We start from the raw sequence: 27,053 nt of genomic DNA, 5'->3' as shown, positions 1-27,053 counted from the left end.
TCGGCGCCATGTTGTTTTGTCACATATCTCGGTGTGTCAATAGTTTAAATCTTTACTGACAGCACAGTGTTCTGAACTGAGATCAGTTGGTTTAAATTAAATGAAATTACGCATAGCGCATAGCGAAGACAAAACACACAGTCCACGCAGAAGGACGCAGGGTCACACAAGGACATTTATATTCATAAAAAATTATACATTAAATATTATGAGTTTTGGCCGCCATGCTAGGAAATAGTAGTCAGCTGCATAAAAACAGTTGTAAGACCCAGCAGAAGTCTCTGCCAGTAATTACTCTATGTTACATCATAACGTTGTATAAAAAATGTACATAGTACAATTTACTTTTGCATTATAAAGTGCCTTTTTCTCACCCTTGGTTACATGAGATTGGGAGTGCACGGAGAGAGACAGTTAAGCTGTATAGGCCTATAAACCTCAATGAAGGTTTTAACCATATAACCCTTGTTTTAAGTTGTGTTCTTTCTAGTTTTTTTTATTATCAAATGACATACAAAATTTGAACTTCTCACGAACCGCCTGCAGTTCTCTAACGAAGTTGAGTTTGGTCAATTCTGGTCTAGAATATGCATGTATAATAAAGTGATACAAAAATGTCCAAATTTTATTAAATGCTATATTTACCATTAGCGTTTCTTTGAATTGTTATTTTAGAAGTTTTTATTGTAACTTTATATTATGTCTTTACATGCCTTTAAACACACACACTTTCTAAATCTTTCCTACGCCTCTGGGAAGATAGGACCATATTATGGGGTATGTTTCATTGCATGATATCCTGAAAAGAGACCTTTCATTGGAACTGTTGAAGGGCATTAACTCCAGACCACTGCTAATGCTCAGGCTAAATTGCTTAAGTCAGAGGCGCTCTTTTAAGTTTGTCCGCATCAGTACCCTAAATGATCTCAAAGATGGTGCAAGTCTCTCTGAAAATGTCCCATAATTGCCGGCTGATACGGATGACAGAGAGAAGGATATCTTGGCTTAAAATGAGGCATGTAATAAGCTGGTATAATTTTTCTCAGACAGTCACTTTCTCTCACTTTGGAGAGTGTACTGTATATGGCTTGCAATTCACAGCAAAGCATGTTATACTGCAAATATTATGTGGGTTACAGTATTCATTTGTGCTAAAACCCATCATGGTACAGGGACGAGGTGCCTCTGGTTTGACAGAAAGAGGTTTATGCAGTAGAGAAATCTTCTTAGACCATCCCAAAGCAAGCTTCTCTCATTGATGATGCACTTGGTTCTTCTTTTTTTTCCATCAGAAAAAAAGACACATCCTGGTTGTGAGCTTATGATTTATGGTAAATATGATTAATGGTAACTGTACATGTTGTCGACTTGATGTTTGAATGACTGTATCATTTGAAACATTAAGTGGGATACTGTCTAAGAATTAATAATTCTTGTGTTATAGCATTTGAGTTATGCAAATCAAGAAACTGCACAAACATGCCTAAAAGTATTGGTGATCGCAATATGCATGGCCCAGACTGAATCGGCTATTTTAAATGCAGAAAGTGCACTTGGCTATACTGCACATCCAAATATATGCCCAGATGTAATGCTCTTCTCCATCATTTAATCATCATTTGATGAATTACTGTTGCCGTGATCACTAGTAAATGATTAATACAATTTAAAATGCTTTCTGCAGGTGGTAATAGCACAATGGTTATTACGGCAGACAAATAGCAATGACTGAAAATAGCACTTAAATATTGCACAATCTATAATAAGTCAAATTGACACTTGTTTCTGCAGAAAAGAAAGACAAAATGGAGTAAATTTGCATGGCGCAATGCTGTAGCACCTGGTTAAACTAGATTGTTGCTAGTTAGTGAATAAGATACAGATGGTTGTGCAACTTTTTATTTAATTCAATTCCCTGAATGCTGTATATAATGCATCCACCTATTTTTACAGCCCCTCAAATTATTCTTACAGTAAAATGAAAGTACAGTGCATGACTCTAGTCTTTACATAAAAATAAAAAGTAAAAAACTTTTTTAATCAAAGGACAACATTCTTTTTAAAATCGTTAAACTTTTATATTGTGTTTATTGTTTTTACTTTCCATTCTTTGCAGTAATAAGATGGAAACCTGCTATTTTGGCAGTCAGAATAAAATAGCTATTTTCATCAAATATATGTTAAATGTACAAAACTGGGTCACTTCAATATACATCTAGCATTGCTATATTTAATATAAAAGAAAACATCTTGGTCTTATTCATAGATGCATATTTATGTTTAAAATTTTGTTACTTTGCACACGTTCTAGAATCTACAGTATTTGTGCTAATTTTACAAGGTACAATTTGTTGTTATTGACAAAAATGTGAAATTGTGAAATGTTTGAAATGCTGTGCTGCTTACAGCATTCTGCATAGTGTATACTGCCTTATAAAATATAGTATGTGAAACAATATAATTATGCAATGATAATTATTTTAAATGTTAGTATGCTATATTTATCATCTTATGAACTTATTACCTTCAGCAAGTGGCATCCAGTTATTATCTTGGAAATAAATGTGTTTATTTTAGGCAGTCCAAGTAAATGATAAGTTAAGGAAGAGGTGTTAAAAATCATGAAAGATATTGCTTCTTATTACACCAAATGGAAGGTCACTATCAAAAAACTAAACTAAAGGTGGCCTTTTGCTAAAGGTAGTGTAGCTTATCCATAAACACATACTAAATGTTAGCATACTATATTTGTCATCTTATGAACTTATTACCTTCAGCAAGTGGCATCCAGTTATTATGTGAGAAATAAATTTTTGTTTATTTTGGATTTTAGGCAATCAAATTAAATAATAAGTCATGAAAATGGTGTTAAATAAATCATGGAAGATATTGCTTCTTATTACACTGGATATGAAAGGTAAAGTTGAGTGTATTGCATTATGGAATAAAGTATCCCACGCTGTGTGCCCTGCTGTAAACTTCACATTTTGGTAAAAGTAGTAGGTCATCCATGTATTCCATGTACACCGAATATTTGCATACTGTGCGCAGTGTGTATACTATTAAATAATACTTATTAATGCTTGTTTTTTTCTTCTAAAATGTAAGCAATATAATATATTTTTCATTTTTATACATTTCACAGTCATGTTTGAGAGCTCTGTGATTCTTTGAAGAACAATATTATTTTGAACATGAAGAACAATATACGCCTAATTGCTAAATATTGCCTCACCGTTGTGAATTCATTTGGGAGAGTATACATTTTCTGCTGGTTTCTTGTGTGCATAATGTGACACTCATATGTATTCTCCAGGTTGGTTTACGTCTGCTAAAGTTGATTTAACAGAGATGCAGTGACAGAATGAAATAAGGATCTTTGAATAATAAAAAAGTTTATTTATTAAAATAGGTAATATAAATAACTGTCACAAAAGTTTCTCATCCATCTGAGACTTAATTCATTTTCCCTGTTTTTCTGTAGAGTGTATTCCGATTAAAGGCAGCTCTCTATTCTTGTTGACTTGTGTTCTCATATAGTTTTTTATTTCCACAATACTATTCATAATATTACTGGAGTTTCCCACTCTTTTTTTTGAAGTGACACAACAACAGATGTTCTCTGATGTTCTCATTCTCACGAGGCTACATTTTCTTGCTCCCAAGATGAAATATTATTGTATTAAATATCATTGAATAGTATTAAATATTGAAAATATGTTGATTTTGTTTACTTACCTCCATAATGAGCAAATTCTTTTATAGCTATGCAAATTTGGGATCAGTATACTGTCACACATCCATAGAAGTGTCAACTTTTCAACCTGAGTGAAGCCATGCTGACTAAGTATAACTGCTTACTCTATATTTCCCTCTTGCAGATATTATCTTTGGGAAATATTCTGGGAATTCCTTTCTGGAGTTTGCAGGCATTGAACTTGGTGCTGTTTTGAGTGTCACAGTAAGATTTCAGACTAATGCCAGGGATGGAACACTGCTTTATTCGGATCAGGGCCCTGTACCCAGAGGTGTCTTTTTCATCAAACTCTACATTTCCAAAGGGACACTCCAGGTAAAACTGTACATGCATATGCAGGTCCAAAAAGTCTGAGACTACATTAGAAAATCTGTTTGTTTTTTTAAAACTGGATATAACTTTTTAGGTTTTTTAAAAATATGAAGCCTTGTATTTACATGGGAAGAGTATTAACATGGAAAATACTGATACATACAGTTCCTGTAGCTCAACTGGTAGAGCATGGCGCTAGCAATGCCAAGATCATTGGTTCGATTTCTAGGGAACAAAAAGTGATACAATGTATACCTTGAATGCACTGTAAGCCAATTTGTATAAAAGCATCTGCCAAATGCATAAATGTGAAATGTGACATGTTTTCCCTTTTCCCTCCAGTATGACTTTTCTTGTAACCAAAAGGAGGGAGTTCAGCGAATAAATACAGCACAGCAGGTGTCTAATGGAAATGAGTATGTGACGTTTTTGAGGTAAGAAATTTTGTCCTCCATCATCCAAACAGTTTAAAAGATAGTAGGTTAAAAATTAGTCTATCAGTATAATTGATATACAGTATATGTCTTTTTCTCCCAATTTGGAATGCCCAATTCCCAGTGTGCTTTTAAGTCCTCATGGTCGCATAGTGATTCGCCTCAATCAAGGTGGCGGAGGACGAATCCCAGTTGCCTCCACGTCTGAGACCGTCAACCCATGCATCTTATCACATGGCTTGTTGAGTGTGTTGCTACAGAAACATAGCGCTTCACGCCATCCACCACAGCATCCGCGCTCAACTCACCATGTGCCCCACCGAGAACGAACCACATTATAGTATTATAGTGACCACGAGGAGGTTACCCCATGTGACTCTACCCTCCCTAGCAACTGGGCCAATTTGGTTGCTTAGGAGACCTGGCTGGAGTCACACAGCACACCCTGGGATTCGAACTAGCGAACTCCAGGGGTGGTAGTCAGCGTCTTTTACCACTGAGCTACCCAGGCCCTATCAATATAAATTGTTATAAATTGTATATTCATGTCAGTGGCGTGTTGTGGATTTAAATAAAGAGGCACATTTTTGAGTTTGGGATTTTTTTGTCAAATGTTCCAGTTCCATTTGATGGAAGGCATATAGAACACCATTTACCTTACACTATCAACAAGCAACCAGTACTATAATATTTTTACTGGTTGTCATTTTATACTATTTATTAAACCAGAGTAATGTCAAAGTCTCATCACGTTTATGCATTTTTTGACATTGTCATCGCTTCAAAAATAATAACTACAGTAACACAATAATGAGCATATTTTGTATTTGTTACGATAGTGGTCGCAGACTCAGAGTTTTTGATTCATTTTGTTTCGAACGTGACCGAAAGTGATGATGTCCATGTGGGTTAGTTGTTTACTCTGAGATTAGTCCATCCATTTACACCATTTTGACCCATTCAGGCCAATTTGACCGACTGCAAACATAAAAGGTGGCATTATTCCATTGCCAAGGTGGCAATGCACCTCAAGGAGAGCGTAATGATCTCAAGGGAGGCAAAAGCAACACTGACTCCCTCTGAAACTGTATCCGCTGGTGTCACTGTTGGACTGTTTACTTTTTGATGTCATTTTTTATCTTTTATTTATTTATTTATTATGCTTTAATTTTGTGCTTTCAATTATTTTCTCAACCAATAATTCAATCCTTCCCTCAGAGAAAGCACCACTGACTGAAGTGTGCACTCTATTAAAATAATATTTACAGATTGCATAATGGGGGAGTACTTCCAACCAGCTCTTACATTTCTTCAGCCCTGTAATGGATGCAATATAACCATAGATTTGTATTTAAACTGAAAGCTGAAAGATTGTTGAAAGACGTTTTGAAGCACAGTTCACAGTTTCATGGACCCATTAGGGTTGTTTCTTTTCATGAGATTCAGCATGAAGTGAAATGCATGGTCACACAGTCATTGAAAGGTTTGATCAGATTCGGAGTCCCAGAGAGACAGCCCAATCTTGAGTGCATCAGCCTGTTTATGTACGTTTTATACAGATTTTGAAAAGCTTCCAAGAAGATTCACCAGCTGCACAAATCAGTCATTATTTTTGTGCCAACTATCAAAAGACTTAATGTGAAAGAGAGTTGTCAAAACAAGACTGAAAAAGGGAAAAAGCAGGATTGAAAGACCCTCTCTTAAAGGAGTCATACTGTATCATTAGGAATTTAATTTTTTCCACCTTTGGTAAAAGAATAGTCTGTTGTATGGAAACAGTGCAACTTTTAGAACTCAAAAGTTCCATCCCAGTCCAAAAATATCGTCTGTTGAAACTTATCTGCAAAAGCACATCATTGTTTACACATCAATAATTCAGTCTAGTCAGCATTCGGAAACTTGACCCATAGTATAAAAACATGTTTGTTTGAGAATTCTGACCAGACTGACACTGTAAATTTGGCTCAACCAAATGGTGTGAATTTGGGTTGAAACTTTCTATTTGTCCAACCAATGAGAGACACAGTGTTCAGGAAACCTGTTTGAAAACAGTCATTATTTTTGCAATTCCATTTGATTACGCTAATGGTGGCGGAATTTCATACTTCACTTTTAAGTTTTACTTTCTCATTCATGCCTAGTATCACCAAGCAAAAACTGTGAAAAGGACCATTCTGTGCTGTATGATAAGCTTTTAAGGCAAGCTTTTGTATGATAAGCTTTTAAAGCTTTTTTAAGGTCAAATTTGCATCTCTGTGTGTCTTCCTGGGGAACTGTCTGCTTAAGGACTCTATGGCTCTCCAGCGAGATGCCAGGCTCCTCTGGTAGAGGTCCTCTAAATTAACAGTGTTCCTGGCTGCTGCAGAGGGAGGGAGACTTTAGGGTTCCGGTGGTCTGTCCTCCTGAGGTGTGGAGTAGAGCAGAAAAGTCCACGGCCCACGATTTACAGGCTTAACAAATCAGTCTAGATTGCCTTCTCTGAACCCCAGAAAAGGGGTAGAGGGATATCAGGGCTGGAGGGAGAGGGAGTACTGCCATTATAGGCTGAGCATCTGTAGGCCAATTCTCCAGCTGCACATAGTTAGCCCAGAATCCACACTGAGGTAATTATCTTTCCTCCCCTGTTGTTTGGAAGGGCAGAGTAAGCTTTGGAAAAGTCCCAAGACTTGGGTACATCTCCGGAACAGGCTGTCCAAGAAACATGTGATTTCATTAAAAGAACGAAAAGAGGAAATGATGAACCGCAGGTGATAGATGCACTCGAGCCTAACAAATCTTTTTGTTTGGCTGACAGATTTTTGCAGCACAATTTACATTGAACTTGTGACAGTCAGTACAATAGCCTGCCATGTTAGTTTGTATTTAACTGACAATAAAATATGTGTACAGTATTTACAGTAATAACTGTAAACATAACAGTAATGGTTTTATAACAAATAAACATTTCAATACATATTTGGTATGAGCAATCTGAGGTTAAGCAAACATATATTTTTATGTTTAAGCCATTAGCCAATATGATCTCAGCTCTATTAAAAGAAAAAAAGTGCTTAATTACTAAATTTCCGGTAAAGAACTGCATTACCCATAATCCTGAAGAGATATCCACCTATCAAAGAAGTCCCTGTTGACATGGAAACAGAAGCAGTGGCAATCGAGTCTGTCTCTGTGCTATCAACCAACTTTCAGTATATATTTAAATATATTTTGTATTTTTTACACTTATAATTAATGACTAATAAGTCAGTGTTTTTATAATGTGCTTTTTCTGACTTAATTATATAATTCTGAATGCTTAATGGCATAAGTACTGTAGTTAGTTTCCTCACCAAAGAATTACACAGTAAGTACACAGTCTGATTTTCATACTTTAATGCTTCCGAACAGCGTTTGTAATGTTTTGAGTCAGCTCAGACCTTTTCTTTGAAATCTCTTTGGAGAAAACATATGGGGAAAATACTTTTAAAGTGGACAGATATTGTTGCACTCTGTTACAAAATGTTTTTAAAAGCTGTATCAGATGCACAGTATGATATGCTGATATCTGGAAAAGCTGTATCAGATATATATATTTTTTTATATATATGCTGATGTATAAAAGAGATAAAACTACTTACACGTGGCATGGCCATAAATCACATGCATATTGTTAGCTCTTGCTCTCGAGCTAAAAAGCAAACCATGATATTTTAAATGCCGTACTGACTAATGAATTCATGGTGGACCCTTTTTCCCTTTGAGTGCCTTCCTGTATCTCACGCATCCATGGATACGCCACAGTCATTAGGAGTCATTCAGCATAACCTGTTTTTGGTCTGAATACTAAAAAAGCTGCAAATAATAACAGATAAACAAGCATTAGGGGTGCTTAGCTCTTAAAATAATTGTGTTTTCCTAAGGCAAAGAAAATGCATCTCATTAATATAAACTAAATTGCCTTAAAATCCATTTGTGGGATTCATTTAGTGTATTTACAGCCATTAGGTGAAGAAATACATAAAATAATGACCTTGAATGTTGGTTTATAACAAGACAGAGATGATACCAGTACTTGGTTTAGCGGTTGTAGCCTCAAAAACCAAGCATTTGTCCATATATCACATTGAATCTTTTTTTTCACAACCTTTTTGCTCTTTATCTTTGTTTTCCCCCAGACAACATCTTGCTCCATGTGTGGGTGAAGTCACTGTTACTGGTTTTAGGACTGTCAGAAGTATTCCGAGTAATTACACATTACCTTTGAGTTTACAGAGGACCAAACATCTCTTCATAGGAGGTCTTCCTCTCCATTACGCACCTTATAAGGTAAGAGCAGATTCTGTATGAAATTATTTTTAAAGGGACACATAATGAAAGAAAAGACATATACTGTAATTTTATTTTCGTAATGGAAGTAGAACTAAAGTTAACAGCTGTAGTTAAAGATTTCCATCCGATTTCATAAACACTAGACTTTATTTCAGTTTAGATTTTTAAACAATTTCAAATAATTTCTTATAGCTAGTTAATGGCAGTTGAGAGCATCCCTTTATCCTTTTTCACTCTCAAATCAAATGATTGATCAACTTCTGTTTGCAGCACCCAAATCCAATATGGCGACTATGCCATCAAATATCATAACATCTAAACTGTGCTGGAGGCACCATATTTAATTTGGACACAACAAACCGGAGTTGATTCTCTAGAATGTAACTGTATGGTGTAGCATTAAGACTTGTCCTCAAAGAAATTACTGTAACAGCTAAACTGTCCATAAGAATGGGGTGACCAGATACTTTTGGCAATATAGTGTATAGTTTTGTAGTTTTCATCGGCTACAAATTGCTTTTGTTTAGAGCTTGTGTAGAATAAAACATGCTCACAAACAATAAGTAATAGAAAATCATGGAAATTCACTGGCCAAAAAGCTTGGCAACCCTATTGATAAACCCACAACTAAATAATTAACCCAAAGGTTGTTGTTTTGTCTTGTTGACATGTTACACATTGACTCAACCACTTGCCGCAGAGACACCACCAACTTAAGTTAAACTGAAATGGATGTGAACTTTCCAAGATTTTTCAGGTTACTAAAAAGTGGATCAGGTGTGTTCAAAGAACTGTCAAGGTCTCCATATTGACAGTGAAATGCTCTGAGAATCTAGCAGGCACACTTTTCATTTCTCCTGCAGGCTGCTTGAAGCAGGTCACAGTCACGGGCACTTGAAAGACTGAACAAGAGAAAAGGAGATGTTGAGATGTATTAGTCTAGACCACAAAGTTTTGATCCACATGCTTTTCCTGTTTTCACAGAATTACTGATGAAAGACAGGTTTTATTTTTAAGGCATAGTCTATGTGCACTAAGTGTAAAAAGCAACAAAAAGCATATTTGCACTAAGTGCAAAGTGGGTCAGATGCTATTTACATCCCAATGCAAATAGTGGTAGATAATTAAATTAAATACAAACATCCAGTATAGTGGCATCACTACAGTGTATTTATTGTGTTTATTTAAAGTCCTGCAAAAACCCTACACCAAACCCTAGTCCTAAACCTAACCCTAACCCTAACCTTCCCTTACAAAAATTAACTATGGTTTTACCAAAGTAACCATAGTATTACCATAGTATTTTGTGATAAAATCATAGTAACCACAAAATATGGTTACTGTATTAACATGGTTACTGTATTAACACCATATTACTTTAGTAACAACATGGTTAATTGCATTAAAACTATGGCTTCCGCCAAAAAAAAAAAAAAAAAGATTTATAAAAAGGATGGGAAAAAGTGGGACAAAAGGCAGAATCGAACCCGGGTCATCCACATGAAAATATACACACCGTGGTTACATCCCACGCCACTGCAGTGCCACTAGGGGTGCAGTTTGTCTTCTTTTTTTGTGTGTGTGTTTCCACTAGATTTTGGATTGCAAATAGCCACTCTGTTTGGCAGGTACTATTTACACCTAGTGCAATTATTCACTCTGTATTTTTAATTCATCATCATCTTTACAGTTAAAGCAATTTACCAATTTGGTAATGTTGTGTAGGCCATTTTTTTTTTCATTTAAAGAAATCTTACTGTCTTTTTTTATTATTATTATTATTATTATTCAGTTGAATTTGAGGTGTTAAATTTCATTTTGTACAATGAAAAGTGTCAGATAAATGCATATGTACTTGTGTATGTTCTGTTCATGTATGTTAAAGGAACAGTTTAATCATTTACAGTATTCATCTTCCGGTCGTTCTGAGCCTGTATTATTTTATTTCTTCCATGAAACATAAAAATAGATGTTAGGCTGAATGTCAAAAGCTGCTTTTTAAAAGTAGTCAATAAAACTTATGTGCTACTGTATATTTTAATTATTTAAAAACAGACAAAAATGTGAGTCGTTAATTGCTGACTATCTTCCCCTCTGCTGAAGCTCACAAATCTCATTTATGCTTGTGTTAAATAAATAAAAAATGCTTCTTTAGACATGTTGACATCATTGATGCCAAACACTAGAGCTATAGTAGAGGGGAAGATTACCATTGAATAACAGCTTAAATTCTGGTGTGTTCCTTATACAAAATCTTATAGCTTCATATAGCACACGAGTCATATGAATTACTTTTATGATGCTTTATTGGTGTTTATTTTTTTATTTTTTTTTTATTTTTTTTGGAGTTTGACAGTATAAATTACCATCTACTTTTCCTTTTGGTTTTGAAATGACATTGAGGGTGAGTAAATAATGACAACCATTGCTTTAAATGCAACCTCTTTGTTGTATAGTGCTTTCCTCTGCCAGAATAGCTGCTTTGTACATGTATTTCATTTTCACCCTCAGGCCTGAAATGTTTTTCTGTTGAGACTTTGTTGTTCTCTCTTGCCTCAGGAAGCCGAGCCTTTCCACAACTATACCGGCTGCATTGAAATAATCGAAATTAATAAGCTCAGAGGATTCAGCATGGCCCATGCCATTACCAGGAACAATGTTGACAACTGCAGGTAATTGAACCTGATTTTCCGTCAGGATTTAATACAGTTCTGGGGCTTCAATATTATATTCACTTTCACTTTGTTTCTTCAACAAAAAGTGTATTTTTTTTCCGTTTTAATTTTATTTGTCATTTTTCGTTCATGGCTATTAAAGCAAGTGCTCTGCCACATTGTGTCACACAGCAGTCTCTCAAACACAGTCTGTACAATCTGCACTACATGGGTGCACAGGGGCTGGACAGTCTGTGCTGTGTGCAAATTGCTCATCAAGAGAGAGATTTTGGGGATGTTTAAAGGAATAGTTCACCCAGAAATTAATAGTCTGTCATCATTTACTCTATCTTCCGTGGAACACAAAAGGAGATTTTAGGCATAATGTTAGCCTCAGTCACCATTCACTTTCATTACATCTTTTTTCCATACAATAAAAGTGAATGGTGACTGACACTGTCATTATGCCTAACATCTCCTTTTGTCTTCCACAGATGAAAGAAAGTAATATGGTGAACAACATGAGGGTGAGTAAATGACAGCAGAGTTTTCATTGCAGGGTTAACGATCCCCAGTGTTTGTGTCTTATTGTTCCAAAAAAAAAATGCAAGCATTCATGCTGACTGTATTTTGAGTTTCATTGGAGAGAACGTCTAGGTCTGTTTTACAAAAGCGGTAGGAAATGAATCATGAACAGAGCATAATATTGGTGACCACACAGATGCATGTTTTTATTTACATGAAATAGATTTTCATTCTGTCATTTCATATTCTTATTATTTGTCCTGTTCTGTCATCTGTCTGGAATTGCAGTGGAAAAGGGTGATGAACGTGTTTCCAATTGAATGTGTCAGTTTGTGCGATCTTATATGGCAGTTTCTCGTGATTAGAACAGAATCATCAGTCAGGGCTATTGGAATGATATAGCCCATAGATTTCCAGGTTGTTCTGTGAGCTGTTAGGGCCCTGATTTAGTGTCCATGGACTGGTGAGGTGAGTGAATTATAGGCATGACTGTTTAGAATGACAACTTTGTTTTGGGCGTGCCTCATACTATATAACGCTTTATTTGTTTAGTTTTGAATATTATGGTTGTTTAACATGATATAGTGCATTTTATTATTTGTCCAACAATAAATCACTTTTTGTACATGGTTAAGCAGGGAAGTCGGAGAGTCAGAGATGTTGGCCCATATATTCTTACATGATTATCATGATGAATGTTTACATAAATTTCACTTAGGAATAGTTAACCTGGATTAAAAAATTCTGTCATCATTTATGCATACTCATGTTTTTCCAAACCGCTTGCCTTTTTGTTTTGTGGAATTCCAAAAGGGATTAGGCATAATGTTCATGCTGCTTATTCCATACAACAGAAGCATATAATGACCAGAGGCTGTTAAAGAAATAGTTCTATATCACAACAAAAACTATTATTCTCTCATCATTTACTCACCGTTATGCCGTCTCAAACTTGTATGAATTTCTTTCTTCTGCAAAATACAAATGAAGATTTTGAATGACATATGATATGATCGGTTTTGAGTGAGAATATATTGCCAAAAAATATTGCCTTTCCCCTTAGCTCTGAAAAGTAATTTATGCTTTCACACATTTAAATGCAAGAACATAATTTATAACCTTCTTGGCACATGTCCATATGGAAAGAATATGTCTTTATATCTTTTAATTAGTCTTGTAATTATACTCACAAAACACAGACGAGCCCCATTTGTAAAATTAAAACTATAAACCACTCTCACATGATCACATTATCAAGTTTATTGACATAATGACATTTAAAACTGGGTAGGTAGGTAGGTAGGTAGGTGTGAAATTTTGGCATTGATTTTGAAAATATGACTGATCATGCAACAAAAAAACAAAACTGTCCTTTATTTAAGGATAGTGATCATATGAAGCCATTTATTATCACATAGTTGTTTGGCTCTTTTTTAAATCATAATGATAACAGAAATTACAATGGCCCTGATCAAAAGTTTACATACCCTTGAATGTTTGGCCTTGTTACAGACACACAAGGTGACACACACAGGTTTAAATGGCATTTAAAGGTTAATTTCCCACACCTGTGGCTTTTTAAATTGCAATTAGTGTCTGTGTATAAATAGTCAGTGAGTTTGTTAGCTCTCACATGGATGCACTGAGCAGGCTAGATACTGAGCCATGGGGAGCAGAAAAGAACTGTCAAAAGACCTGTGTAACAAGGTAATGGAACTTTATAAAGATGGAAAAGGATATAAAAAGATATCCAAAGCCTTGAAAATGCCAGTCAGTACTGTTCAATCACTTATTAAGAAGTGGAAAATTCGGGTATCTCGGTAAGAAAGATTTCAGCCACAACTGCCAGAAGAATTGTTCAGGATACAAAGAAAAACCCACAGGTAACCTCAGGAGAAATACAGGCTGCTCTGGAAAAAGATGGTGTGGTTGTTTCAAGGATCACAATACAACAATACTTGAACAAAAATGAGCTGCATGGTCGAGTTGCCAGAAAGAAGCCTTTACTGCGCCAATGCCACAAAAAAGCTCGGTTACAATATGCCCGACAACACCTTGACACGCCTCACAGCTTCTGGCACACTGTAATTTGGAGTGACGAGACCAAAATAGAGCTTTATGGTCACAACCATAAGCGCTATGTTTGGAGAGGGTCAACAAGGCCTATAGTGAAAAGAATACCATCCCCACTGTCAAGCATGGTGGTGGCTCACTGAATTTTTGGGGGGTGTGAGCTCTAAAGGCATGGTGAATCAAGTTGAATGCAGCATGTTATCAGAAAATACTGACAGACAATTTGCATTCTTCTGCACAAAAGCTGCGCATGGGACACTCTTGGACTTTCCAGCATGACAATTACCCTAAGCACAAGGCCAAGTTGACCCTCCAGTGGTTACAGCAGAAAAAGGTGAAGGTTCTGGAGTGGCCATCACAGTCTCCTGACCTTAATATCATCGAGCCACTCTGGGGAGATCTCAAACATGCGGTTCATGCAAGACAACCAAAGACTTTGCATGACCTGGAGGCATTTTGCCAAGACGAATGGGCAGCTATACCACCTGCAACTATTACAAAAGACTGCACGCTGTCATTGATGCTAAAGGGGGCAATACACAGTATTAAGAACTAAGGGTATGCAGACTTTTGAACAGGGGTCATTTCATTTTTTTCTTTGTTGCCATGTTTTGTTTTATGATTGTGCCATTCTGTTATAACCTACAGCTGAATATGAATCCCATAAGAAATAAAAGAAATGTGTTTTGCCTGCTCACTCATGTTTTCTTTAAAAATGGTACATATATTACCAATTCTCCAAGGGTATGCAAACTTTTGAGCACAATTGTAGATATATAGTTTTAAATGTCTTTACATCAATAAACTTGATATTGTGATCATGTGAGAGTGGTTTATAGTTTTAATTTTACAAATGGGGCTCGTCTGTGTTTTGTGAATGTAATTACAATATTAAGGAATGTGAAGGAAGTTAATATGTCCTTTGCTCTTCTGATTAAATACATCATTAAATCACTAGGTTATATTTTTGCATTGTCAAGTTTAAAAAAATAAAATAAAATTGTTTTATGCTTAAAACATAAAGAATAGGTGATTTGCAAATGGGGTAAGAAAAATAAACTTAATTCAAATGGAATGTTTTTTTTTTTTTTTTTTTTTTTTAGTTATCAAATAGGTCTTTTTTTAAAGCATATTCAATTTATTCGATCTCTCTGAAAACAAGACATAATATCTTATGTCACAAGTAAAGGTGTCTTGTTTAAAGGATGTTTATATATAAAAAAGAAAAAAAAAGAAAAAGAAAAAAAAAAGAAAAAAGAACAAGACAAAAATTGAAAGTGTAACCAGTGCCACCTCGTTTGCTCACACGTTATTCAGGTCTCCATGGCATCACAACCCACCAGTAAACTCCACAGATTACCCTTCTCAGCTCACCACTCCACCACCTTCCCAGCCATCACCTGTTTGCCAGCCGGTGCCCTGTCTCAATGGCGGAGTGTGTCGGTCAGTCTCTCTGCCCAGTGGGGCTTCGTCTTTCTTCTGCGACTGCCCTCTACACTTCATTGGGCACCTCTGTGAGAAAGGTGAGACTTTTCGTTCCTCTTTCCCTACCTGTCACAGCCAGGCTTGTTAGTGTATTACTAACAAGTATCTGTGAATTTGGTGACAGTAGGTCAAAAGTTGCTGAAATAAGTCTGTGATTACCAAAATTTAGGGCTGTAACGATTCGCTCTGACAACGATTCTATTATGATTCTCTACCTAACGATTACGATGTATCGTGAAATCTGAAATTTGGTTACGATTCGATTCGATTTGATTATTTTGGGATGGTTCATAATTTTATTTACTGAATATTCCTAATTTAGAAAGCACAGACTTGAACACTAGAGTCACAGATGTATTTAGGACCAAGGAGGATTGGCTTACTGTATATGTGTGGCTGCATTTACAGTATAAACAAAAAATCCATAAGGCCTCCATGATATGCATTATAGATATGAATATGTTACATATATGTAGACATAATGTGGTATAAATAGATATCTTACATGCATAATAGATATCCGATATAAAGGATAACATAATGTCTGATGCAACAAAATTACTTAATGCAAACACACAAACAGACGGGAAATAAGCGTAATAGATTTGCATATCATGTAACTTTAAGATTTATTGCATCACAGATTAAATGTCATGTGCAAGCAGATACGATCCAGGTTTTAAGGTACGTGCCTCCGCTTGTCAAGCTCATTTACAAGAATTCAATCGCATTGTCATGCAGGACTGTTTGCAGCACACACCGCAAAAGATAATTTTTTAATATATATTTTTGCAGCTGCCGCATGTCATTGACTAATCACAGGTGACTGTAATCAACTGGTTAGTTCTCTTCAGAACAGTTTGAAATCACTCCCTATTCTGTACATTCAATATATAAAGAGAATGAATTAACGAGTGAGTGATTTCATTCACAACCAATGTCTGCCACCAGTCACATTTATTTAAGCCAAGTTCTATTCGTAGTAAAACTGTTTTATGTAGAAGTGACACATTTTATGGAGATACAAAAGCATTATTAACATAATACCTCGTAATCAGGGAAGAAGGCAACAACAACTTACGTTGGTCAAATAGATGCAAACATTTTTGAATAATGACACAGAAAGCCGAACTTGGCAGTATCCATCCATCCATCCATCCGTGGGGTAAGCTAAGCTGCATAAACTTTCTTTATTTCACAGTGCACTTTCTTTCCCTTTAATCTCGCGTGCTCCACTCCGTGTCTGTTGCGAGAAGGTTCGTGTAATATGAGACGGGTATTAATATATAATGACAATCGATTCAAACCCCAACCCTAAATCTAACCATTAGTGACGTAAAAATCTAATTTTAGAGTGAAAATGAAACCTCCGGCTCGTGCTCACCATCATTTATGTGAACGCAATTACTTCCTGGTTTCCATGGGACCAGAACCCATATCTGGAAGGCTGCCAGGTCAACACGCTATCAGTAACGTTAGAGGGAAATATGTTCACATCTGAGCTGATGCAGAAATGTCTAATGGCGGAAGGTGCTTGTCGGTAATTGACAAAATAGGGCTGATTTCAGGGTACATGAACTTTCGGAAGCAACATGTAAATTTCCTGTGTGATCATGTTTGTTGGTAAATGCCATAACTACACCATTCTGGGAATAAATAGCATTGTTCTCCATTGATGGCCATTCAAAAGTTGCCGTGTATTCTAATGCATTTTTATTTTTAAACAATATATAAATCACAAATATTTCATTAATCATCATATTGGCTAATTTAATACATGAAATTGACTTATATTTAATATTTTAGGATAGTCACTTTTTTTTTTTCTTTTTTTTTCTGGTGCCATCAGCCATTCAGTGTTTTCATTATGTTAGGATGTCATTTTCCTACAGCACCAGAGTTATTAGTCAATAAAATTCTTTTTTTTTTTTTTTTTAATCTGTAGTAAGTGCCAATTAGCAAAGATGGCAGATTTAAAATTGCTACATCTGGGGCAACATGCCTATTACCAGGTATTATCGACGTCCGTATTCCCTGCTCAATTCCCTTATCCCTTAACTGGTAAAGCCTCTCCCTACTGAGAGGTCAAGTTTACAATGGAGCTTTTGGAATTATAGATTCCCTCTTATATCATAATAGCAGCCTGGTAAAAGTGGAAAATTATCTCCTGCCAAACATTTTGCCTGAATAAAATACAGAAGCACAGTGTTAGAAGCATGTGCACTGTAAGTTTTCAGAAGCAAAATTGAAAGCTTGCCTTCCTTTTGGACCAGGAATCACTTTAAATTATTCATGATGTGATTAAAGTAAGATCCATATAAGCAACTTGTTATGTCAGAGATCCTTCTATCTGCTCACCTCTGAGTTCTGCTACAAATGAGACGGTGAACCTATCAGCTGTGTTCTCCAGATTCATTTTACCTCATCTGCCTCATGCCAGGATAAGACGAGAATGATATTAAATTCTAGTGAAGGGAGAGTCTTTTACACAGAGAAGTCCCATTGATATTGACTGACATTCAACCTTTCGAGCTGCCATAGCAGAATATTTCACACTTTAACAATTTAGTCAACTCTGAACTGACAATGGGCTTTCCTTTTATCAAAATCAGCACCTTGTCTGTGAAAACAGAATTTTTATGTGAATCCAGCATTCCAGTATTCACTGTAATGTGCTCTTCCATAGTGCTAATTGGCTTTTTATTGTGTTTTACTCCAACTCCTGCTGACTCACCATGTTTTGCCCCATGTCAATAAGCCAATGCTCAGATAAAGAGCTAATTTGCTGAGCAACAAGTTCATCTGTCTTTATTGATGTAACATTCAGATGCTCTGCCAGTTAAATGCCTGGCTTCAAATTAATTAAAAATCATTTATTCCTCTTTCAGATTTCTATTTTTGTGCAGTGCCAGACATTGAGTGATGTGTTTGTGAACAGGTCAGTTTAGTTCTTGTGGGAGAAGTGAAGGGACATTTCTAAACTTGTTCAGATAAAACTATCAGTACTTTCACATTCTACGATTACTAATTATGGACTAATATTTGATCATTAGTGTAGAGATGAGTTTGACATAGGTAGGGACATAGAGTGTCCCCGAAAAGTATTTGAGCACTTAGAGCTCTATTTTCATGACTTTGCTACATGCACCGCAACGTGCAACTACCATAACCAACGTCAAATTTTTGTGAGAGTGCCAATTCTAAGGTACATTTTCGCACAAATGCAATGCACAAGTGGGTGGAGGTGGGAGTGGTTGCACTATCTGTGGACGTATTTTATGTTAATGAAATGGTGCAAAGCACAATTTTCTATTTTTCTGAGAAATAGGACATTGGGCTAAGACATTTTAGTAGCACCTCTATTCTCAACGCAAAGTCTAAAATCAGTTCCTGCATTTAAGGTTTGGAGATTCCATCAGCAGGTGGTAATAAAGTTCATGTCCAAACTGTGAAAATATTGTGGAACATCAAATGACATCTTTGACAATCACTGTTGTAGTCGTTTTATGAAACAAAAATTTGAGATTTGTGTTCAACTTTTTAGAGGTCAAGGTTTATTTCTCAATTATTATTATTATTACAATTATTATTATTATTTATATTTACATTTGTATTTATGATCTAATTTGCATTGGTATTTTTCCACCTGTTATCACAGAGATTTTTAAGTCACTGCAAAAGGGGATGGTGGAAGAAGTTGGAGAGGGTAAAATGTTTGAATTTGGGGAGGTGGTTTTATACTATTTTTTTACCACTTTGTTTTTTTAGTTATATTTTTGTTTAGTTTGAAATGTCATTTGAATTTAGATTTTTTTTTTTTTTTTGCTTTTTATTTATTTATTTTTTTTTAAGTTTCAATAAATTAATGTAATTTTTGAAGCAAAATCGACTGGTTAAAGTTCACCCAAAAATGAAAATTTGTTAACAGGAGAAAGAAGGTCCTTCCTCAGGGGAATTTGCTGGGGGGAGGGCTGTCGCGAGGAGCGTGAGGTCCAAGAACCACGTCTGGGTGGGCCAGTAGGGTGCTACCAGGACGAACTGCTCCTCATCCTCCCTGACTTTGCACAGGGTCTGTGCAAGTAGGCTCACTGAGGGAAACGCATATTTGCGTAGGCCAGGGGGCCAGCTGTGTGCCAGTGCGTCTATGCCGAGGGGAGCCTCGGTGAGGGCGTACCAGAGCAGGCAGTGGGAGGATTCTTGGGAGGCAAACAGGTCCACCTGTGCCCATCCGAATCGACTCCAAATCAGCTGGACCACCTGAGGGTGGAGTCTCCACTCTCCCCTAAGGGTAACCTGCCGTGACAGCGCGTCTGCTGTAGTGTTGAGGTTGCCTGGGATGTGAGTGGCTCGCAGCGACTTGAAGTGCTGCTGACTCCAGAGAAGGAGACGGCGGGCGAGTTGTGACATACAACGAGAGCGCAGACCGCCTTGGCGGTTGACATATGCTACCGTTGCCGTGTTGTCTGTCCGAACTAACACGTGCTTGCCCTGGATCAATGGCCGAAACCTCTGCAGGGCGAGCAGAATTGCCAACAACTCGAGGCAGTTGATGTGCCAATGCAGTCGCGGGCCCGTCCAGAGGCCGGCGGTTGCATGCCCATTGCAAACAGTACCCCAGCCCGTTTTGGAGGCATCTGTCGTGACTACGACACGCTTGGAGACCAGTTCTAGAGGAACACCTGCCCGTAGAAACGAGAGGTCAGTCCAAGGGCTGAAAAGACGGTGACAGACCGGCGTGATGACCACGCAATGTGTCCCGTGGTGCCATGCCCATCTCGGGACTCGAGTCTGGAGCCAGTGCTGAAGCGGCCTCATATGCATCAACCCGAGCGGGGTGGCCACCGCCGAGGATGCCATATGCCCCAGGAGCCTCTGAAAATGTTTCAGTAGAACCGTTGTTTTCTGTTTGAACACCTTCAAACAGGACAGCACCGACTGGGTGCGCTCGTTCGTAAGGCGCGCTGTCAAGGAGACTGAGTCCAACTCCAAACCGAGAGATGCTCTGAACAGGGAAGAGCTTGCTCGTTTTCCAGTTGACCCGAAGCCCTAGTCGGCTGAGGTGTGAGAGCACCAGGTCCCTGTGTGCACACAACATGTCTTGAGAGAGAGCTAGGATTAGCCAGTCGTCAAGATAGTTGAGAATGCGAATACTCACCTCCCTTAACGGGGCAAGGACAGCCTCTGCGACCTTCGTGAAGACGCAAGGAGACAGGGACAGGCCGAAAGGGAGGACTTTGTACTGATACGCCTGACCCTCGAATGCAAACCGCAGGAAGGGCCTGTGTCGAGGAAGGATCAAGACGTGGAAGTACGCATCCTTCAGGTCTACCGCCGCGAACCAATCCTGATGCTGGACGCTTGCCAGAATGCGTTTTTGCATCAGCATCTTGAAAGGGAGTCTGTGTAAGGCCCGGTTCAGTACTCGCAGGTCCAAGATTGGCCTCAACCCACCGCCTTTTTTCTTTACGATGAAGTAGGGGCTGTAAAACCCCTTCTTCATCTCAGCTGTTGGGACAGGTTCTGAAGTGAATACCGCTGAACCTGGGCAGGTGCCTGGTGAACTGAATCGCGTAGCCGAGTCGGACGGTCCGGATAAGCCATCGCGACGGATTGGAAAGCGCAAGCCACGCGTCCAAGTTCCGCGCAAGGGGGACCAAGGGGACAATGTTGTTGGACGTACCAGCAGGGGCGGAGCTCGAGGTGCCACACCACGTCGTGGCCGTGCTGAGTCTAGGGACATCGAAGCAATTACCTGGCTCCTTGTGACCACCCCCGGAACAGCCTGGGACGGGGGAGGAAGAGGCCTGTCCTTGTAACCCGTGGAGACTGCCACATCGGGGCGGCTGTGTGCCACAGCTGGGCGCTCAGGGGCGGAAAGACCACCGCTGGAGCGCCAATCCTTTAAGAAAAAAACCCATGGAAAGTAGTCGTGATGACGACTTTCTTACGAAAGCAAGCCGCGACCGCAAAGTTGCCATGGTCATGTTCTCGCAATGAGAACATGAACCATCCACAAACGCTGCCTCCGTGTGGGTCACACCCAGACACGAAAGACAGCGATCATGACCATCCAAAGTTGAGATATAACGACCGCAACCAGGAATAACACACAATCGGAAAGGCATCTTTAAAAAGACGTGTCTTTAAAAAGACGTTCCGTGTGTGCCGCTCTTTTGGAGAAATATATACTCTTTTAGAGGAAAAAAGCTTTTTCAGAAAATATACTCTCTTGTTTTCTGCCAAAGTGCCCAGGGGCATTCTCTGCAGTGCACCAGTGCAGAGGAGGGAGAAGCCGCTGAAATGCGCCATCAGATCCAGCAGAGGGGAATGAACAGTAGAATTCAGCTCAGTGAGCATGACCGTTTGGCTCCAAAGAGAAAATCTGAATGAGTGGTTGCATGCCAGCTCCTTTTATACACGTATGTCCAGGGGAGTGGCATGCAAATACCACTCGCCAATTTTCATTGGCCTTTTATCAAAGACCAGAGGTGTCTCGGGCTCCCAAGAGTGACCCCTAGTGTCCTAGTGTCCTAGTGTCACTACATTGACACCAACGTCGAGTGAGTGACAGATAGGGAACTAAAGCAGCCTAATTGTGAGTTGAAGGATAATTTACGTGTATGCCTTGCTAAATAGATAAGTCTTTAGTCTAGACTGAGTGAGTGTGTCTGTATCCCGAACAGTGTTTGGGAGACTTTTCCATAGTTTAGGAGCCAAGTATGAAAAGGATCTACCTTCTTTTGTGGATTTTGATATTCTTGGAATTATTAACAAGCCAGAATTTTGTGATCATAATGAACATGATGGAATATGGCGTATCAGAAGGTCACTTATGTACTGTGGAGCTAGACCATTCAAAGCTTTGTTTGTAGTTAACAGAATTTTAAAATTAATAAGAAATTTAACAGGTAGCCAATGTAACGATGATAAAATTGGGCTAAAATGATCATATTTCTTGGTTCTTGTCAGCACTCTAGCAGCTGCATTTTGAACCATTTGAAGTTTATTTATTGAACTTGCTGGACATCCTCTCAGTAATGTATTACAATAATCTAGTCTTTTGGTCATGAATGCATGAATTAATTTTTTGGCATCAGAAACAGAGAGCATGTGTCGTAATTTAGCAATATTTCTCAGGTGGAAGAATGCTGTTCTACAAACATTGGAAATTTTCAAAGGACAGATTTGTATCAAATATAGCACCTAAGTTCTTTGCTGAAGAAGACGACGTAACAGTACATCCATCGAGAGTCAGATTATATTTTAGCAGCTTATTTTTAGAGGTTTTGTCCCAATCATTAGTACCTCTGTTTTGTCGGAATTGAGTAGAAGGAAATTTCAGGCAATCCAATCTTTGATTTCATTGAAACACTCTGCTAATTTAGAGAATTGTGAATTTTCTTTGGGTTAAGAAGAAATATAAAGTTGGGTATCATCGGCATAAGAGTGGAAATTTATTCCATGATTCCTGATAATGTCTCCCAGGGGAAGGATGTATAAGGAGAAAAGCAGAGGTCCTAAAACTGATCCCTGTGGCACTCCATAAATGTTAGATTTGAAATCGGCCCGTAATTAGCCAGTTCTCTAGGATCAAGCAGTGGCTTCTTAATAAGCAATACACCATCCCCCAAAACTGTAGGGAATCAACAACTGGCTGACAACCTGAATGTGTTTTACTGTAGATTTGAAAAGTCCAGTCTCACACCCTACACCCGCTCTGACCTTCACTTCACACAAACATCAACACCTCCTGCAACTCAACCTGCACTTAAGATCTGTGAAGAGGATGTGTGCCGGGTCTTCCGGAAATAAAAGACAAGGAAAGCACAGGGCCCAGACAGTGTTTCACCCACTTGAATAAAATCCTGTGCTGACCAGCTGGCCCCCATCTTCACACAGATCTTCAACAGATCACTGGAGTAGTGTGAAGTTCCCTGCTGCTTCAAACACACCACCATCATCCCTGTCCCAAGGAAACCCCAAATCACAGGACTCAATGACTACAGACCTGTCGCTCTGACGTCTGTGGTCATGAAGTCCTTTGAGAGACTGGTGTTGGCCCACCTGAAGGATATCACTGGACCCTTTCTGTATACTCTTAAATTTTCTTATCGAGAAAACAGGTCTGTGGATGATGCAGTCAACATGGGATTGCATTATATCCTGCAACATCTGGACAGACCAGGGACATATGCAAGGATCCTTTTTGTGGACTTCAGTTCAGCTTTCAACACCATCATCCCAGCTGTTCTCCGGACTAAATTAAACCAACTCTTTATGCCAACCTCTATCTGTCAGTGTATCACCAGCTTTCTAGCAGATAGGCAGCAGTTAGTGAGACTGGGAAAATTCACTTCCAGAACCTGTACAATCAGCACTGGTGCCCTCCAGGATGACAATGAGTCTGCATACAGAAGGAAGATTGAACAGCTGGCTGTCTGGTGCAGTCAAAACAACCTAGAGCTGAACATGTTCAAAACAGTGGAGATGATAGTGGACTATAGGAGGAACACCCCAACATTGACCCGCTCACCATTCTGAACAGCACTGTGGTAGCAGTGGAGTCATTCAGGTTCCTGAGCTCTACAATCTCACAGGACCTGAAGTGGGAGATCCACATTGACATTGTGAAAAAGGCTCAGCAGAGGCTGTAATTCCTTCACCAGCTGAGGAAGTTCAACCTGCCACAGGCGCTGCTGATACAGTTCTACTCAGCAGTCACTGAGTCTATCCTTTGCACTCTAATAACTGTCTGGTTTGGTTCAGCTATGAAATCAGACATCAGAAGACTACAAAGGACAGTTCGGACTGCTGAGCGGATTATTGGTTGCCACCTGCCCTCCCTTCAAGAACTTCCAGAGTGCGGAAAAGGGCTGGAAAAATCACTCTGGACCCCAATCCCCAAGCCCACTACCTTTTTGAACTGTTGCCTTGTGACCAGCGCTACAGAGCACTGAGCACCAGAACCGTCAGGCACAAGAACAGTATTTTCCCTCAGACTATCCATCTCATGAACAGTTAAAACTGCCCCATTGAGCAATTATGTGCAATACGCAGATGTCTGTTTATATTCATCCATCATATCCTACCTCTTCAGCCATTACATTCCCTTGCACTATCTGTATATAACAGATTTGTATTTGTAGAATATATATATATATATATATATATATATATATATATATATATTCTCTCATTGTGTATTTCTATATATACTTATATTTTCTATTCGCTTTTTATTTTTATTCTATTTTTTTTATTATCTCTGTCTTGTTGTTGTATTGTTTGTGCATTGGAAGCTTCTGTCACCAAGACAAATTCCTTGTATGTGTAAGCATACTTGGCAATATAGCTCATTCTGATTCTGATTCTGAAAATAGATCATAGGTCAGTAAGAGGTTATCGCTATCAGCTGTAGATAAACTGACTTGCTTGTCACTTTAATTTAGTCCACTCATAATTATTATGCTTGATGACCAGCTAGCATCAGCAAACATGCCAAGACAAAACAGCCAAAAGGGTGAAAGGGTGAGGAAGATAAGGGGGTGTCCATGACTTCATGACGGTAGGGGAGTGATAGGGTCACACTGAATCTCTTCAGTGTTGCATGTCAAAGTTAAGGACAACTGTCCGTAGAGATGATAAACCAGCCTAGTAGCAATTCCTTTAAAATAGTTAGAGGTCTAATGTTTTTGTAAGTAGTGAAAGGAGAAAGGAGTAATGGTGGCAGCATGGCATGTAGGCAGCCATAGTGTTTTATCCATGTGCCATAGACTCCAGACTAGAACAAGGACCATAGACAGAAGCATACATATGTGTAATGAGTTGCTGTATCATATGAAAATTTACAAACTCAGGAATCACATTTAAGGTAACATCCACACTCATCCTTTTACATTTCGAATGTCTTAGTGAATGAGACTTTTCAGTGAATGAAAACACTGATCTATTGTGGATGAGATGCGTAAGCGTAGAGAAATCAATGTGTTTTCAAACGAAATTGTATTAGTGTGGATGTGGCCATGTACATGTGGCCTGAGTGGACAATTTGCAATGATTTTGATGGTGATATAAATTTAAGCCTTATTGCTAATATTACAATGATTTTGATGAGCTGTTTATTTGGCCATTATGTTTTCAAAATAGCATGTCCCAAGTAATCCTTACTTGTCTCGTGACTTAGGAGTATGAGAGCATTCAGACAGAGCTGTTATAAGAGCATTTCTGCTTTTAACTTAAATAGCAAAAATGGCTTTAGAGTTGTAAGTTTGGTTCATTGAATTCAAATCAGTACAATCTGTACAGTACTACAAAGTAAATTGGTTAAAAACACTGATTCAATGGTTAATTTGCTTTATCACTCAAAAGTGTTCACGGAAGTAAGAAATATATGTAGAAACTGTAAGTATTGCTGTATATTACTATTTATTGTTTTATTGTTGCATGTAAATGAAAGTAATGTGTGTTTTTCTGATTGAAACCCTCAATACATAAGTTAAATATTGTCAAAAGGGCAAAAAATACAGCCTGCTCTCATGAACATTATGTGAACGTGGCAACATTTTTGCAAAAATGAAATTACATGCTTCATTACATATTTGACTGCAGTTTCCCAGTGAAATGTACAGTGCCAAAATCCAGTGAAATGGTGTTGGAATCAAACAAGGTTTTATGGTAAATATTAGATGGAGTTTTTACTGAGTAAAACATACAGTACCTCCCTAACCTAAAACTTTAACCTAAATCTAACCAATAATGATCTAAAATAAAATGAGAGTTAAACAACCTTACCCTAAACAAACACCTAAACCTAAACGTAAGCATCCAAAAGCAAAATGAGAAATGAAAAGCATATTTCCTGAAGCAAGCACGTCATTTCGAGTCGCTTCTATGAAACTTTCGTCTCACGTGTCAGCTTTCGTGCTTGACTAGTTTTAAACCCGTGGTCTTGCGAGTTGGAAGTCCAACACTCTATAAGCTGAGCTACCGCAGAAGCCAATCACACTGGAATAAGTGTAAATGTAGGTCATTCTGTAATACAAGCGTTAAAATGTATAGTTTTTCAAATGTTGCGTTATAGTAAAAGTGTTCCAATATCATAACATAGCAGTGTGTGCGTAATGGTGCAATAAATACATTTTTATAAAGTAATAATCAGCCATTATACTCCTGATTTGTGTGAAAGTTAATAAAACGCACATTTGTTGTAGGGTCTCTAGTGTTATTTTCACCAGGAAACTGCAGTGAAACGTAGAACGCACCACGCAAAAGTCAGTTTGCAAAAATGTAGTTATAGTAATGTTCATTCTACGAGACTAGGTTGGAAAAATATAGAATTATAGATCTACTTTTTTAGCTATATTGCCCAGCCCTGCTGTCACCCAAAAAATCAGTTAAATCACCATTTTAATTTAGTTAATTAGATAAAAATGCGGGGGCATAATGTAGACATAAAGGTCCCTAAAGGAAGGATGAGCTCTGCTCTGCACATATGGTGTATGGCTG

General features: G+C 38.1%; 1 protein-coding gene across 1 annotated transcript in view; it reads left to right on the top strand.

Moving 5' to 3' along the window:
• Window positions 1–27,053, top strand: part of eys (eyes shut homolog) — a 293,123-nt gene that overhangs the window by 186,663 nt on the left and 79,407 nt on the right. Inside the window, exons 30-34 of the mRNA XM_051651752.1 lie at window positions 3,882–4,072; window positions 4,412–4,503; window positions 8,658–8,808; window positions 11,371–11,483; window positions 15,381–15,586. Of these exons, the coding sequence (XP_051507712.1) occupies window positions 3,882–4,072; window positions 4,412–4,503; window positions 8,658–8,808; window positions 11,371–11,483; window positions 15,381–15,586 (753 nt within the window). The remainder of the gene's footprint in view (window positions 1–3,881; window positions 4,073–4,411; window positions 4,504–8,657; window positions 8,809–11,370; window positions 11,484–15,380; window positions 15,587–27,053) is intronic.

Source organism: Myxocyprinus asiaticus, chromosome 23, assembly GCF_019703515.2.
Source record: "Myxocyprinus asiaticus isolate MX2 ecotype Aquarium Trade chromosome 23, UBuf_Myxa_2, whole genome shotgun sequence".
In the NCBI taxonomy this organism is placed as follows: domain Eukaryota; kingdom Metazoa; phylum Chordata; class Actinopteri; order Cypriniformes; family Catostomidae; genus Myxocyprinus; species Myxocyprinus asiaticus.
This window is presented reverse-complemented; position numbering and strand designations above follow the sequence as displayed.